Here is a 14334-nt window from a genome sequence, read left to right on the forward strand (position 1 = left end):
GGGTCATGGGATTTATAATTGCTAATCGACTTTTTGAGGCATTAAAAAAGTTCTTGCTGGCATTATAAAAGTGTTTTGCAATACTAGTACCTAAAATTTAGAAATTTCATATAAATAAGGTTTTGTGTGCAGTAGAATGTTAAAATTTTCAGTTAATTTTTCCCGGGATTCCGAGAATTACCGGGAAAAGAATCGTCAGATTTTCAGATTTCCGGGATCGTTAAAATGGCCGAGAAATGGACTAGACATGTTAACAAGTATCTCGAAATCATTAGGACTTGAGTAAAACAAAGCTCTATTAACACTCTATTAGCTTGATGAGCTTAATTTGGGATCACAACTTTAAAGTGCGATTTCTGGCCTTAAGAAGCATTTTTCGGGATTCTGAGCTTAATTTGAGATCACAACTTTAAAATACGTTTTCTGGCCTTTAGAAGCGTTTTTTCGGGATTCTGAGATTAATTTGGGATCACAACTTTAAAATGCGATTTCTGGCCTTAAGAAGCGTTTTTTTCGGGATTCTGAGATTAATTTAGGATCACAACTTTAGAATGCGATTTTTGCCCTTTAGAAGCGTTTTTTCAGGATTCTGAGCTTAATTTGGGATCACAACTTTTAAATGCGTTTTCTGGCCTTTAGAAGCGTTTTTTTTTCGGGATTCTGAGCTTAATTTAGGAGCACAACTTTAAAGTGCGATTTCTGGCCTTAAGAAGCATTTTTCGGGATTCTGAGTGTCGAGGGCTCAGGGTTGCAATGGGTGATTCCCAGACATTAAAGGACGCGGACACTAGCTCCCAAATTTTCGGGTAAGTTTTCTTGTTCACTTTTGCTGCTCTTTCTAGGGTCCAATGATGACACAGTTTTCACATACAGTTCAAAAAATTTATTGCACAATATAACACACTTTATTTTAAACTTTAAAAGACTTTAACGACTTATATTAATTTTATTTCTAAACACTTAACAATAAGTAGAAGTAACGAATTATAATAGGACACTTTTCGGCCTGGCCGTCTAGTCGTCGCGCTGGAACAATTACAAGTGATCGAGATGATGGCGGTTCGATATGCCCAAGCCTATCTTCGCGGTGCATAGAACGCCATATCTCCCGCCAAGAAACTCGCGGATTTCTATCATAATAGGTTCGAAATATTTCTCGCCTCACGCGCCGTCGGTGTTTGCGCCGTCGGTGGTTGCGCCGTCGGTGGTTGCGCCGTCGGTGGTTGCGCCGTCGGTGGTTGCGCCGTCGATGGTTGCGCCGTGTCGAAATTACGCTGGCTGATGTAGAGGATCGATTTCCATGCATAAACATCCTGCCACCTCCAGAAATGACCATTTCTGGATAACGTTGAAATCGTCTTCGCTGAAGCCGTGGGACCATGCGCTTTGATCTGGGGAAAATATAAGACCCGGTAGACCTGGACGAAAACGTACAAAATATTGGAATGGTCCTCACCTGGGACCCAAATTATCAGGGGGCCTTGTATTTTTGATTCTTAACTGCTGCATCTGCCATTTAAACCGCTTTTCATTCATGCCGATTGATGTTCGAATTCATTCAGCTTGACTTCATTCATCTTCCTTCGATGATGCATTCGGTAACGAAGTTACGCAAACGCTCTGCTCCTAACGTTTCTCTCGATTCTTTTAGTGTATCACCCGAGTTGCCCATCTGCCCATTTAATCCTAACATTCCATCAAATGCTCCGAGATAATTTCTTATTTTCAACTGGCTTAAAAGTTGATCGCCACTCTCGCTCCAGACGATTTTGAGCCGAATTGCATGCTGCCACCCTTGAACAGCGAACAAAATAGATCTTCTTGAGGGATCGAAAACCAAAAAAACCCACATCGTTTGCCACATCAACCAACAAGCCGAAAACTCTGAGCATCAAATCCAGAATATCTTATTCCATCGGCGAAAACATTGTGAAGCCCAGACGAACACTACCACTTGTGGCTTTCCTTGCTTGCTGTTGTTGGAATTGTTCTCCAGGGAACAATCGATTTGAGAGATGCTCGGGATACTGGTAGCTCTGCCGTCAGCTGATCGATCAGCTGTTTGATAAGCATGTGTTCGGTGATTCGCTCGATAACCAACACATCGTAACTGGTCGACCGGGAGCTAGAAATGGACCCGAAGCAATCGTTGATGGTGAGAGCGTGGCCCTGGAGAGTGAAGAGGAAAGTCTGGGAGAACGATCAGCTGTTTTGGTTCGTCTGGTCGCAAGATTCTACCATCCACCCTGGTGACGTCATCAAGTTGAATCACCGCTTGGGGGGAAACGCTGCTGTTGTTTGAAGCCTTCGGCAGTTGCAAGTTGATGCTCCCGCAGAATGCTGTTCTCTGCCATGAAGAATGTCGAAACTGTGCTGCTTGATAACAGCTCTGCGAAATTACGTCTGCTGCAAATAAACAACCCTTCTTATTCCGAGAAATCTTAACCCAATCCCAATAAAGCCCAAGTATCCAATTTTCTTATCCATATGTGTACATAATTCGACTGCTAACGTCCGGCGTTGGGCAGGAATGATTTCCAAAATATATTCGCCGTTCAGTTCTCATTTTCTGCCACCGTCTGTGCGCTCGAGAGGATTTGAGCCAAGTAAACAAACTCCCCGAACGCCTTCCCTGCTTGATGAAATCCCTATGCCTTTTACCCCTTGATCGCCTGCTGCTTCTGTTCTCGAACTGCCGAACAGTGCCGATGTTTTGATACTTGTCCAATGTGCGCATGCGTTGTTCATGGAACAAGCGACGAAATTTTCGTTGTGTGGAGCTGGTCGTGTGAGTTGGTACTTGGTACTGTTGGTCGCAATAGAGTTTTGATGGGTCCAATCCATGAGAACGAGACCGTAAAACGATCGCTCGCATACCGCTATCCTGTATACTGGGTGGTGGGAGAAAAAGTTGACTTGTTTGGATGTATGCTCGTACCCGATCACTAGTTCCATGTGATCGAGCCGAAGATAATCCGTGATAGCATGTTGGTATTGTCTCCCTAGAGTGGGTTTGGTTGCGAATCGATTATCAAAACAGCTGATTGATGACGTCATCCTTCAGCAAGCAACGCAAGCTGTTGCGATCTTCTAATGTTTTCGTTGTAGCAACGTTACATGCAATGGGGGAGAATGTTGATGCGCAAGCGTTTGGAGAATGTGTTTTGCCCGAGACGACCCATCCGAAAACTGAGTTAATTAGGGAAGGCTGTGTGTCACCCAAATAAATGTGACCGGGGGTTGTAAATAGATTAAAAAATATCTCGGCTCCCAGCACGAGATCAATGGGTTGGCTTCTATGAAACGCTGGATCAGCTAACTGTAAGTTTTCTGGAATTGACCATTGGGAAATATTTATATTCACCGTCGGCAAATCAATAGTAACTTTGGGTAACATGAGCAAAGGCACAGTTGTAGTAAAATCTGAGGTCCGTGATTTGATTACGCCTTGAAATTGGAAATTGGCGTTTGTAGACGAGTTTCCAATCCCAGCTATTGGTACGTCAACCTCGGTACGTTTGGCCTGCATGAGCTTGTACAAGCGATTGGAGGCAAAACAACACTCGCTGCCTGAATCCAGCAGGGCTCGAGCCAAGTGTTCTTTCCCCGTGTCGTCAACAACAACGACCACAGCCGTGGCTAGAAGCACTCGGGGCCGATCGGAGATGTGTGAGTTAAAGCTGGTGATCTTCGTGTATGCTGCATTGCTTCTCGGAGCTGGAATTGGAGCTGGGGACGGTGACTGTTGTATGTTGATTGGTGGTGGGTTGCTAACAGAGTGGATTACTTTTGGAGTGGTATGTGTAGAATTGGCAGAGCATAGAAGCGTGTGATGTGTTGACCTACAGTTCTTGCAGCAGTTAATCGATCGGCATTCGCGCGCGCGGTGGCCTCTTCGTAAGCAATTGAGGCACAATCGGTTTCGTGTTGTAAGTGCGATTCTTTGCTGAACGGATAGTTTGGTGAAAGTGGGGCATTGATATATATTATGGCCTTGTGAACAAACGACACATTTTATGGTTCTGGGTTGTTGGAATGCAGCGTAGCTTCCGGAGTGTGCATTATTGTGGCGATTTTGGAATTGGGATTGGGATTCAGTGTGTGTGTTGGATGTTAGCTGTTCTAAGACAGCTACTCTGCGCTGGATGAAGGAGGTAAGTTCTTGGAACGTTGTGGTTTCTATGGCAGATGAATGTTCTTCCCAATCTCGCCGGGTGCTGGGATCTAAGCGGGTCGAAAGAAGATGAATCAAAAGAATGTCCCAGTGTTCTGTTGATTCACCCAGCTGTTTTAATATCCTGACGTTTGCGTCGAACTGTTCAACCAATGTGTGCAGTTCCGTAGCCGATTCTCGTCGCAGAATCGGAAAATCAAAAAGTGTCTGAACGTAGCTACGTTTGAGCAATCGGGAATTTTGATAGTGTTGGGTTAGCAAATTCCAAGCTACGTTGTAATTTGTGGCGGATATTGGAATAGTTTGGATTAATTTTAGAGCCTCTCCAGAAAGTGATGCTCGAAGATAATAAAATTTCTGGATGCTTGACAATTCTTGTGAAGAGTGGACCAGTGAAACAAAAAGGTCATGGAAATTGAGCCAGTGCTCGAAATTTCCTGCAAATTCAGGCAATTTTACGTCGGGCAACTTGACGTGCGTGTGATGGGGTTGTGTGGCATGGGTTGGTGGTTGTGTTGTGGCTTGTGGAGGGCATTTTTGAAGCAAAAATCCCTTCACTCGATAGTAAGCGGTTTCAAATGAAGTTTTTTGTTCGAGGTACTTATCCAGTGATTCAGGTGATTCGTCGAGTGTTTCCAGTTCTGACTGGACCTTAGCATATTCGGACCAGATTTCGACGACAGCTTCAAGTCGGACTGGTGCTTCTGCGATGTCTCGGGGCTCTTGGAAATTCTCGACGAATTTATAGATGTTGCTGAATGATGCCGATAAACTGCGCCGACGGGCTTTGAGGCTGCGCAGTTTTCGCTCGGTCGACGACATTTTATGCGAGGAGGGAATCTAAAATTTGAGACCAAGTAGCTCGGCAAGCGACGGTAAAGTATTTGGAATGCTAATTACCTTAGCAAGGCAAGGAATTTGCCTTGTATTTTATTGAATCCTACTGCTTGCTAATTGTCGCTTGATTGTAATGGCTCTGGGATGAAATGGTCACAGCTGATGTGGGGGGCTTGATCGAAGCCAGATGATGTTAGTGTTTAGGTGTTGTTCCAGGCACGGTGGGTATCGAATCGATCCGCGGCTCTCCGGCGGAGATGATATGATGTGTGTAGCCGAAGGAAGTGATAAAAGGTGCAACAAAGAAAAGATCCGGTAGGGATGAACACAGAATGTAGTGCGATTGGAGTGCTACTAACCTTTTGGAAAATAGAAATATGCCTTATATATTTCTTTGTGCTCAGCTGAACTGCGTTCCCAAAGATGGCGCTTGGCGTCCGCGGTTGCGATGGCGTTGGGGCTATCGGCACTATAGCTTCCAGATAGGTCTAATCCGGATCCGTTCCGGGTTCAGGGCCTGATCCGGCTCGAAGGACCAAATGTCGAGGGCTCAGGGTTGCAATGGGTGATTCCCAGACATTAAAGGACGCGGACACTAGCTCCCAAATTTTCGGGTAAGTTTTCTTGTTCACTTTTGCTGCTCTTTCTAGGGTCCAATGATGACACAGTTTTCACATACAGTTCAAAAAATTTATTGCACAATATAACACACTTTATTTTAAACTTTAAAAGACTTTAACGACTTATATTAATTTTATTTCTAAACACTTAACAATAAGTAGAAGTAACGAATTATAATAGGACACTTTTCGGCCTGGCCGTCTAGTCGTCGCGCTGGAACAATTACAAGTGATCGAGATGATGGCGGTTCGATATGCCCAAGCCTATCTTCGCGGTGCATAGAACGCCATATCTCCCGCCAAGAAACTCGCGGATTTCTATCATAATAGGTTCGAAATATTTCTCGCCTCACGCGCCGTCGGTGTTTGCGCCGTCGGTGGTTGCGCCGTCGGTGGTTGCGCCGTCGGTGGTTGCGCCGTCGGTGGTTGCGCCGTCGATGGTTGCGCCGTGTCGAAATTACGCTGGCTGATGTAGAGGATCGATTTCCATGCATAAACACTGAGCTTAATTTAGGATCACAACTTTAGAATGCGTTTTCTGGCCTTTAGAAGCGTTTTTTCGGGATTCTGAGATTAATTTGGGATCACAACTTTAAAATGCGATTTCTGGCCTTAAGAAGCGTTTTTTTCGGGATTCTGAGCTTAATTTAGGATCACAACTTTAGAATGCGATTTTTGCCCTTTAGAAGCGTTTTTTCGGGATTCTGAGCTTAATTTGGGATCACAACTTTTAAATGCGTTTTCTGGCCTTTAGAAGCGTTTTTTTTTTCGGGATTCTGAGCTTAATTTAGGATCACAACTTTAGAATGCGTTTTCTGGCCTTAAGAAGCGTTTTTTCGGGATTCTGAGCTTAATTTGGGATCACAACTTTGAAATGCATTTTCTGGCCTTTAGAAGCGTTTTTTTCGGGATTTTGAGCTTAATTTAGGATCACAACTTTAGAATGCGTTTTCTGGCCTTTAGAAGCGTTTTTTCGGGATGCTGAGATTAATTAGGGATCACAACTTTAAAATGCGATTTCTGGCCTTAAGAAGCGTTTTTTTCGGGATTCTGAGCTTAATTAAGGATCACAACTTTAAAATGCGATTTCTGGCCTTAAGAAGCGTTTTTTCGGGATTCTGAGCTTAATTTGGGATCACAACTTTAAAATGCGAATTCTGGCCTTTAGAGGCGTTTTTTCAGGATTCTGAGCTTAATTTGGGATCACAACTTTAAAATGCGTTTTCTGGCCTTTAGAGGCGTTTGCTCTATTGATACCAATTTGTTTTTTGAATAGACTAAAGACCGTCGAGAAAAAATAGTGGGAACGCCAGATCTTAAGGCTTATATCTCAGGAACTACTGAACAGTTTCTACAAACTTTACATCATTGGATTACTTGAAGTCTCATTTTTTTTGTCATACAAAATTTTATTTTCCTTTGAGACTTTTTGCCGGATGATATATTTTAACTTAATTGTGATTTTTTAACGTACCTACATGGCGTAGAAAAACGGATTAAACTATACTGCAAATGTTTAGTTTTTAGATTCATATTCAGAAAAACAATAATTTTTAGTTTGAGTTTATTTTTAAATTTCAATTAAAGTTTAGAAGTAATTTTTTTTTGCATATATTTCGAAAAACTGACAGCACACTTCTATTTTTCTATGCACGGCCATAAGCCGTTTGTGGTTTCTGCTTGCTATTTCCCTGTTATTAATAATACATGTTACATTATATTGAAAAATACAGCAAATTATATCCTACCATTAGAATTCTCAGAACCTGAAGATTACAGCAATATTTTTATTCTCGTCTCTCAATCAATGATGGTAAATGTGATGCATATTAGGCGAGTGGCAATAAAAATTGACGAGACTTTTTGACTTCAAAACTACTTTGTTTGCACGATTTTTTTTTTAAATTTATGTACTGTTCAAAAGTAAAAACACGATCGAAATGTTCGAGACATATCCACTGCCACTGGCCACATCAAGCAAGATTGTCCGATGTGAAAAAACGTGCAAACGAGAAAAACGCGTTTGAAATTTCAGCTACATTCCCAATTTCCTCCCAAACTAAAAATTCACCGACAGTTTTTTCGTAGTGAACAGTTCAAGTTAATCATTTTACAATGTTTTTTGTCAAAAAAAATAAATTTCCCACAACAAACAGCAAATTAGAGCCAAAAATGCTCAGTGTGACACTTTTGCGTAGAATCAGAACGCTTAGCTGATAATTTGTTTTGATTTGGTCTCACGGTGGATGAAGACGGAATTGGCTTAGGAAGCGCAGATTTTTAGGCAGGTGTTGTGATTTTTTCCCTGTGGGAAGTATGGATTGGCTTAGGAAGCGCTGATTTTAAGGCTGCTGCTGCTGATTGTCTGTTTTGATTTGGCTTTCTGGTGGATAAAGACGGATTGATTTAAAAAACGCAGATTCGTAAGGCAGATTCTAATGATTGTTTGTTTTGATTTGGCCTCCGATGGAAAAATACGGAATTGGCTTAGGAAGCGCAGATTTTTCAAGACTGCTGCTGCTGAGTGTTTGTTTTGATTTTTTTTCTCCTGGTAGAGAAGACGGAATTGGCTTAAGAAGCGCAGATTTTTATGGCAGCTTCTGCTGATTGATTTAATTTGGCCTTCCGGTGGAAAATTACGGATTTGCTTTGGAAGCACAGATTTTTAGGTTGCTACTGCTGATTGATTGTTTTGATTTGACTTTCCTGTGGATAAAGAAAAAATTGCCTTAGCAGGCACAGATTTTTAAGCCTTGTGTTAGTTGTGATTTGGCCTTCCGGTGCAAAAACACGGAATTGGCTTAAGAAGCGCAGATTTTTAAGGACGCCGTTGCTGCTGATTTTCTGTTTTGGTTTGGCCTTCTAGTGGATAAAAACGGATTGACTTAGGATGCGCAGATTTTTAAGCCAGATTCTATTTATTGTTTGTTTTGATTTGATTTTGCCTTACGGTTGAAAATTACGAATTGGCTTAGGGAGCGCAGATTTTTACGGCTGCTGCTGCTGATTGTTTATTTGATTTGGCCTTCCGGTGGGAAAAACGGATCGGCCTAAGACGCGCAGATTTTTAAGGCAGATTCTACTGATTGTTTGTTGTGATTTTGCCTTCTGGTTGAAAAAGACGGAATTGGCTTAAGAAGCGCATATTTTTAAGGCTGCTGCTGCTGATTCTCTGTTTTGGTTTGACCTACCGGTGGATAAAGGCGGATTGACTTAGGATGCGCAGATTTTTAAGCCAGATTCTACTGATTGTTTGTTTTTTGAATTTTCCTTACGGCGGAAAACTACGGATTGGCTTTGGAAGCGCAGATTTTTAAGGTTGCTGCTGCTGATTGTTTGTTTGATTTGGGTTTCCGGTGGGAAAAACGGATTGGCCAAGGAAACGCAGAATTTAAGGCTGCTGCTGCTGATTATCTGTTTTGTTTGACCTCCTGGTAGAAAATGCGGAATTGGATCAGGAAGCGCAGATTTTTTTGACCTTCCGGTGGAAAATTACGGATTGGCTTAGGAAGCGCAGCTCTTTAGGTTGCTACTGCTGATTGATTGCTGTGTGCCTGTGGATAAAGACAAAATTGCCTTAGCAGGCACAGATTTTTAAGCCTTGTGTTTGTTGTGATTTGGCCTTCCGGTGCAAAAAGACGGAATTGGGTTAAGAAGCGCAGATTTTTAAGGCTGCTGCTGCTGATTGTTTGTGTTGATTTGGCCTCCCGGTGGAAAATTGCGGATTGGTTAAGGAGGGGCAAATTTTAAAGTTGCTGTTACTAATTGTTGGTTTCGATTTGGTCTCACGGTGGATGAAGAATTGACTTAGGAAGCACAGATTTTTAGGCAGCGATTGTGGTTTGTTTGTTTGATTTGGCCTTCCGATGGGAAGTATGGATTGGCTTAGGAAGCGCAAATTTTGAAGTTGTTGCTGCTGATTGTTATTGTTATTTTTTTATTTGGCCTCCCGGAGTAAAACACGGAATTGGCTTAGGAAGTGTCGATTTTTATGGCAGCTTCTGCTGATTGATTTGATTTGGCCTTCCGGTGGGGAAAAAACGGATTGGCCTAGGAAGCGCAGCTTTTAAGGCTGCTGCTGCTGATTGTTTTTTTTTTGTTTGGCGTCATGGTAGAAAATGCGGAATTGACTTAGGAAGCGCAGATTTTTATGGCAGCTTCCGCTGATTGATTTGATTTCGCCTTTCGGTGGAATATTACGGATTGGCTTAGGAAGCGCAGAGTTTTTTAGGTTGCTACTGCTGGTTAATTGTTGTGATTTTACCTTCCTGTGGACAAAGAAAAAATTGCCTTAGCAGGCACAGATTTTTAAACCTTGTGTTTGTTGTGATTTGGCCCTCCGGTGCAAAAAGACGGAATTGGCTTAAGAAGCGCAGATTTTTAAGGCTGCCGTTGCTGCTGATTCTCTGTTTTGATTTGGCCTTCTGATAGATAAAACTAAGGATGCGAAGATTTTTAAGCCAGATTGTTTGTTTTGATTTGGCCTTACGGTGGAAAATTACGGATTGGCTTGGGAAGCGCCGATTTTTAATGCTGCTGCTGCTTTTTGTTTGTTTGATTTGGCCTTCCAGTGGAAAAAAGACGGAATTGGCTTAGGAAGTGCAGATTTTTAAGGCAGATTCTACTGATTGTTTGTGATGATTTGGTCTTCCGGTGGGAAAAAACGGATTGGCCTAAGAAGCGTAGATTTTAAGGCTGCTGCTGCTGATTTTTTGTTTTCATTTTGCCTTCCGGTGGATAAAGACGGAATTGGCTTACGAAGCGTAGATTTTCAAGGCTGCTGGTGCTGATTGATATAATTTGGCCTTACGGAAAAAGATGGAATTGGCTTAGGAAGCGCAGATTTTTTAGGCAGCGGTTGTGGTTTGTTTGTTCGTTTTGATTTGGTCTTCCGGTGGGAGGTATAGATTGGATTAGGAAGCGCAGATTTTAAAGCTGCAGCTGCTGATTGTCTGTTTTGATTTGACCTTCTGGTGGATAAAGGCGGATTTGCTTAGAAAGAGCAGATTTTGGAGGCAGATTCTAGTGATTGTTTGTTTTGATTTATCCTTACGGTGTCCTTATTGGCTTAGGAAGCGCAGATTTTTAAGACTGCTGTTGCTGATTGTTTCTTTGATTTCGCCTTCCGTTGGGAAAAGCGGATTGGCCCAGGAAGCGCATAATTTAAGGCTTCTGCTGATTGCTGGTTTTGATTTGGCCTCCCGGTGGAAAAAGACGGAACTGGCTTAGGAAGCGCAGATTTTTATGGCAGCTTCTGCAGATTGATTTGATTTGGCCATGAGTTGGAAAATTACGGATTGGCTTAGGGAGCGCAGATGTTTAGGCAGCGGTTGTGGTTTGTTTGTTTGTTTGTTTTGATTCGACCTCCCGGTGGGAAGTCTGAATTGGCCTAAGAAGCACAGATTTTAAGGCTGCTGCTGCTGCTGATTGTCTGTTTTGATTTGACCTTCCGGTGGATAAAGACGAAATTGACTTAGGTAGCGCAGAGTTTTAAGACAGATTTAGCTGATTGTTTGTTTTGATTTGACTTTACGGTGCAAAACTACGGATTGGATTAGGAAGCACAGATTTTTAAGGCTGCTGCTGCTGATTGTTGGTTTTGATTTAACCTCTCGATGTAAAAAGACAAAATTGACACAGATTTCGAAGGTTGCTGTTGCTGATTGTTTATTTTGATTTGACACCCAGTTGATTTTAAATTTTCAATCTCTAAATCATACACCTAACTAAATTAAAGGTACAAATAGATTTTTCTTATGAAGTAAATTTATTAAGTCAATCATTTTAAAGTTCAAGGAGAGCATCATCCCAATAAAATATATCATATCAATTACTTACCAATCCGGGCCGAAAGCCTTAATTCGTGTATGTATTTGCAAATATCTCGATGGTACAATTGAAATCGAACCACCATTTTAGTGAGACTGTCACCCAAACAGCCCGTCAGTCAGAGATTCGGAAAGCCTTTATACGAATTGAGAGTAAGAAGTAAAGACGTGCCTTCGAATAATATCTATATGTCTCTCTTTGTCGGCTCCCTCAATGATATGTGGGTGGATTTATTCGTCGACTATCAGTTGCAGGATTTCGTTGAAATTTGACACTCGACACAGGAAAACAAACACACAGGGAAAGCCGGTTTTGCTTACATATGTACGTTCAAGTATGTTTGATTGGAATCCATCGAAATGATTTGGAAAGAAAATGGTTTTGATTTAAGCGGTATTTGTTCTATTCGAATTTGTTTATATTGATTTGTTTTGTAGAGAGCCATAACAAATGAAAAGGAAAACTTCCAGTTTTCGGGAAAAACTGCAAACGTTTTCAGATAAATCAATTTACAATGTTTTTTTCCCGAAATCCGGAAAACATCCATTGGTATTGTTGACCAACATCAAATTGCTCAATTTTCCTCCGAATAGGAGTCTCTACGGACGTGTGTTTTCCAGTAAATCGCTCCGAACAGATACCCAAGCCAATCAACCGGATCGTGCAAAAGGAGGGAACAAACGGCATCCGGTTTCTGTCTGCTCGAGTTCCAGCAATCTGGTCCGGGAAGTAATAAAAATTGAGTGGCATTTCACCCAACGATGGTCCAGCACGGGTCATCTGAATGTTGGCCGACATTCCCGGCTTCAGCATCCCCTCAATGAATAGAAGTAACAGCATGTGTTGTAGTTACCCGATTTTGGGGATGCTTCTGGATGGGGGTGTTTCTCACCACTATCATCAATGGACCAAGTTCATGAACCATCATCATCATCATAAGGCTTTCCAAACATACCCACCAGCACCAGAAACAGACAAGTCGTTAAATTTTTATGTCTTTGACCTTTGGAAAGGGAAGCATTAAAATGGGTTAAACATGCATTTTTTTTCTACAAACTTTGATTCGTATGAATAAAATAGGAAATGCTTATGTTGTGACTTTGTTCATGGAATTTGCAACTTTCACTCAGGAATTTTACAATTTTTCTGAGAAGAAAAAAGTTTTTTTATACGTCGGGATCTTTACATTCAAAGAAATAGTTGTATCCATGAGGAGGATAGTTTCTTGTACAAATTATTGAATCGGCAAAAAAAAAAAATTAAAAATGCTTAAATTTGACTCTGAATTTAAATTAGTACATAAAATCCAAATAGATATACATACATACTATGTAGTTTCCATAAAAAATTTGCGAATGGATCAACTCATTCTTATGATTCATCAAACTTAAAATTGACTCGACTTTTCGAAAAATACATTACCCACTCATGTGAGCCCAAATTTCACTGTCAAAGATAATGTCGTTTGTGATGATTTCAAAAAACGCCACGCTCGGGTTGAAAATTCATCTAAAAGCCCCCGAAATTTTTAATATGTACATATGAAAAAAGGCAGCTGACGAAATTTATTCAAAACAGAAACGCCACGCAGCGCGGGTTGACAATTTTCCACGATACGCATTGGCTGCCCAATTCGCGGGAATGAATTAGCATGCAAATAACATTCCCCGATGCCGAAAATAACATTACTCCGACTGGAGATGGTGGGGTAGTGAGATTATATCTTGTGTCAAACAATATTAACTGGAGACAGAGTTTAAATTTGTCAAAAAGTGGTGAGCGTGCAGCTTTTCCGGGAAGATGTTTTTGAGAGTGAAGCTGGATCAGTTTGGCAAAGTGACAGACTTTGAAATTCTTTATTTGTTTTCACTGAGAGACATATTCATTTTGGAAATTTTTTAAGTATGAATCATGCAAACTGAATGAAAAATTTCAAATTTCCAATCTGCGCTTCTTCAGTCCGTCTTATTTACCGGAACTGGCATAATTTCAAAACAAACTAAGCAGCAGCCTTTCCAATCTGCGCTTCTTCAGTCCGTCTGGTTTACCGGAACTGGAATCATTTCAAAACAAACAAAGCAGCAGCCTTTTCAATCTGCGCTTCTTCAGTCCGTCTTATTTACCGGAACTGGAATCATTTCAAAACAAACATAGCAGCAGCTTTTCCAATCTGCGCTTCTTCAGTCCGTCTTATTTACTGGAAGAGGAATCATTTCAAAACAAACAAAGCAACATCCCTTCCCATCTGCGCTTCTTCAGTCCGTCTTATTTACCAAAACTGGAACCGTTTTAAAATAAACAAAGCAGCAGCCTTTCAAATCTACACTCATCGTACTAACTACTCCATTACCGTGAACTGACGGTTAATCCGAATCATAATTCAGAATCTCGTTTTAACACGCCCGTCTCTTTCAAGGTTAGACCAATAACTGATTTGTGTTTTTTAAATACTTTTTGAAGCTTCTATTTCAGTGTTGCCACATATTTGTTTTATTGATATTCACATATAACCATTTTTCTGTATTTTTCAGACTTTTTCGACTTTTCTAACTTTTCAGACATTCAGACTTCTCAAAATTTTTAGACTTTTAGTATTTTCAGACTATTCAAACTTCAGATTTTTCAGCTTTTTCTGATTTTTCAGATTTGTCTGACCTTGAAGACTTTTCAGACTGCTCAGACTTTTAAGACTTTCCAGATTGCTCAGACTTTTCGGAATTTTCAGACTTTCAGATTTCTCAGACTTTTCAGGCATTTTAGACCTTTCAAACTTTCGAGATTTTTAAGACTTTCCAGACTATTCGGATTTTTCAGAATTTTCAGGCTTCTTGGACTCTTCAGACCTTTCCGACTTTTCAGACTTTTCTGACTTTT

At 41.1% G+C, this 14334-nt stretch overlaps 2 protein-coding genes across 2 annotated transcripts in view; one reads left to right on the plus strand and one right to left on the minus strand.

Moving 5' to 3' along the window:
• The window catches only part of LOC129757632 (neuropeptide CCHamide-2 receptor-like), a 143163-nt gene that overhangs the window by 58256 nt on the left and 70573 nt on the right, over positions 1-14334 (plus strand). The gene's annotated exons all lie outside the window — the stretch shown is intronic.
• Positions 3032-4996, minus strand: LOC129753838 (uncharacterized). The gene is made up of 2 exons (XM_055749686.1): positions 4776-4996; positions 3032-4391 (listed from the first exon to the last, which is right to left on the minus strand). The coding sequence occupies exons 1-2, from the start codon at positions 4994-4996 to the stop codon at positions 3032-3034; spliced, it is 1581 nt and encodes a 526-aa protein (XP_055605661.1).

Source organism: Uranotaenia lowii, chromosome 3 (assembly GCF_029784155.1).
Source record: "Uranotaenia lowii strain MFRU-FL chromosome 3, ASM2978415v1, whole genome shotgun sequence".
NCBI lineage: Eukaryota > Metazoa > Arthropoda > Insecta > Diptera > Culicidae > Uranotaenia > Uranotaenia lowii.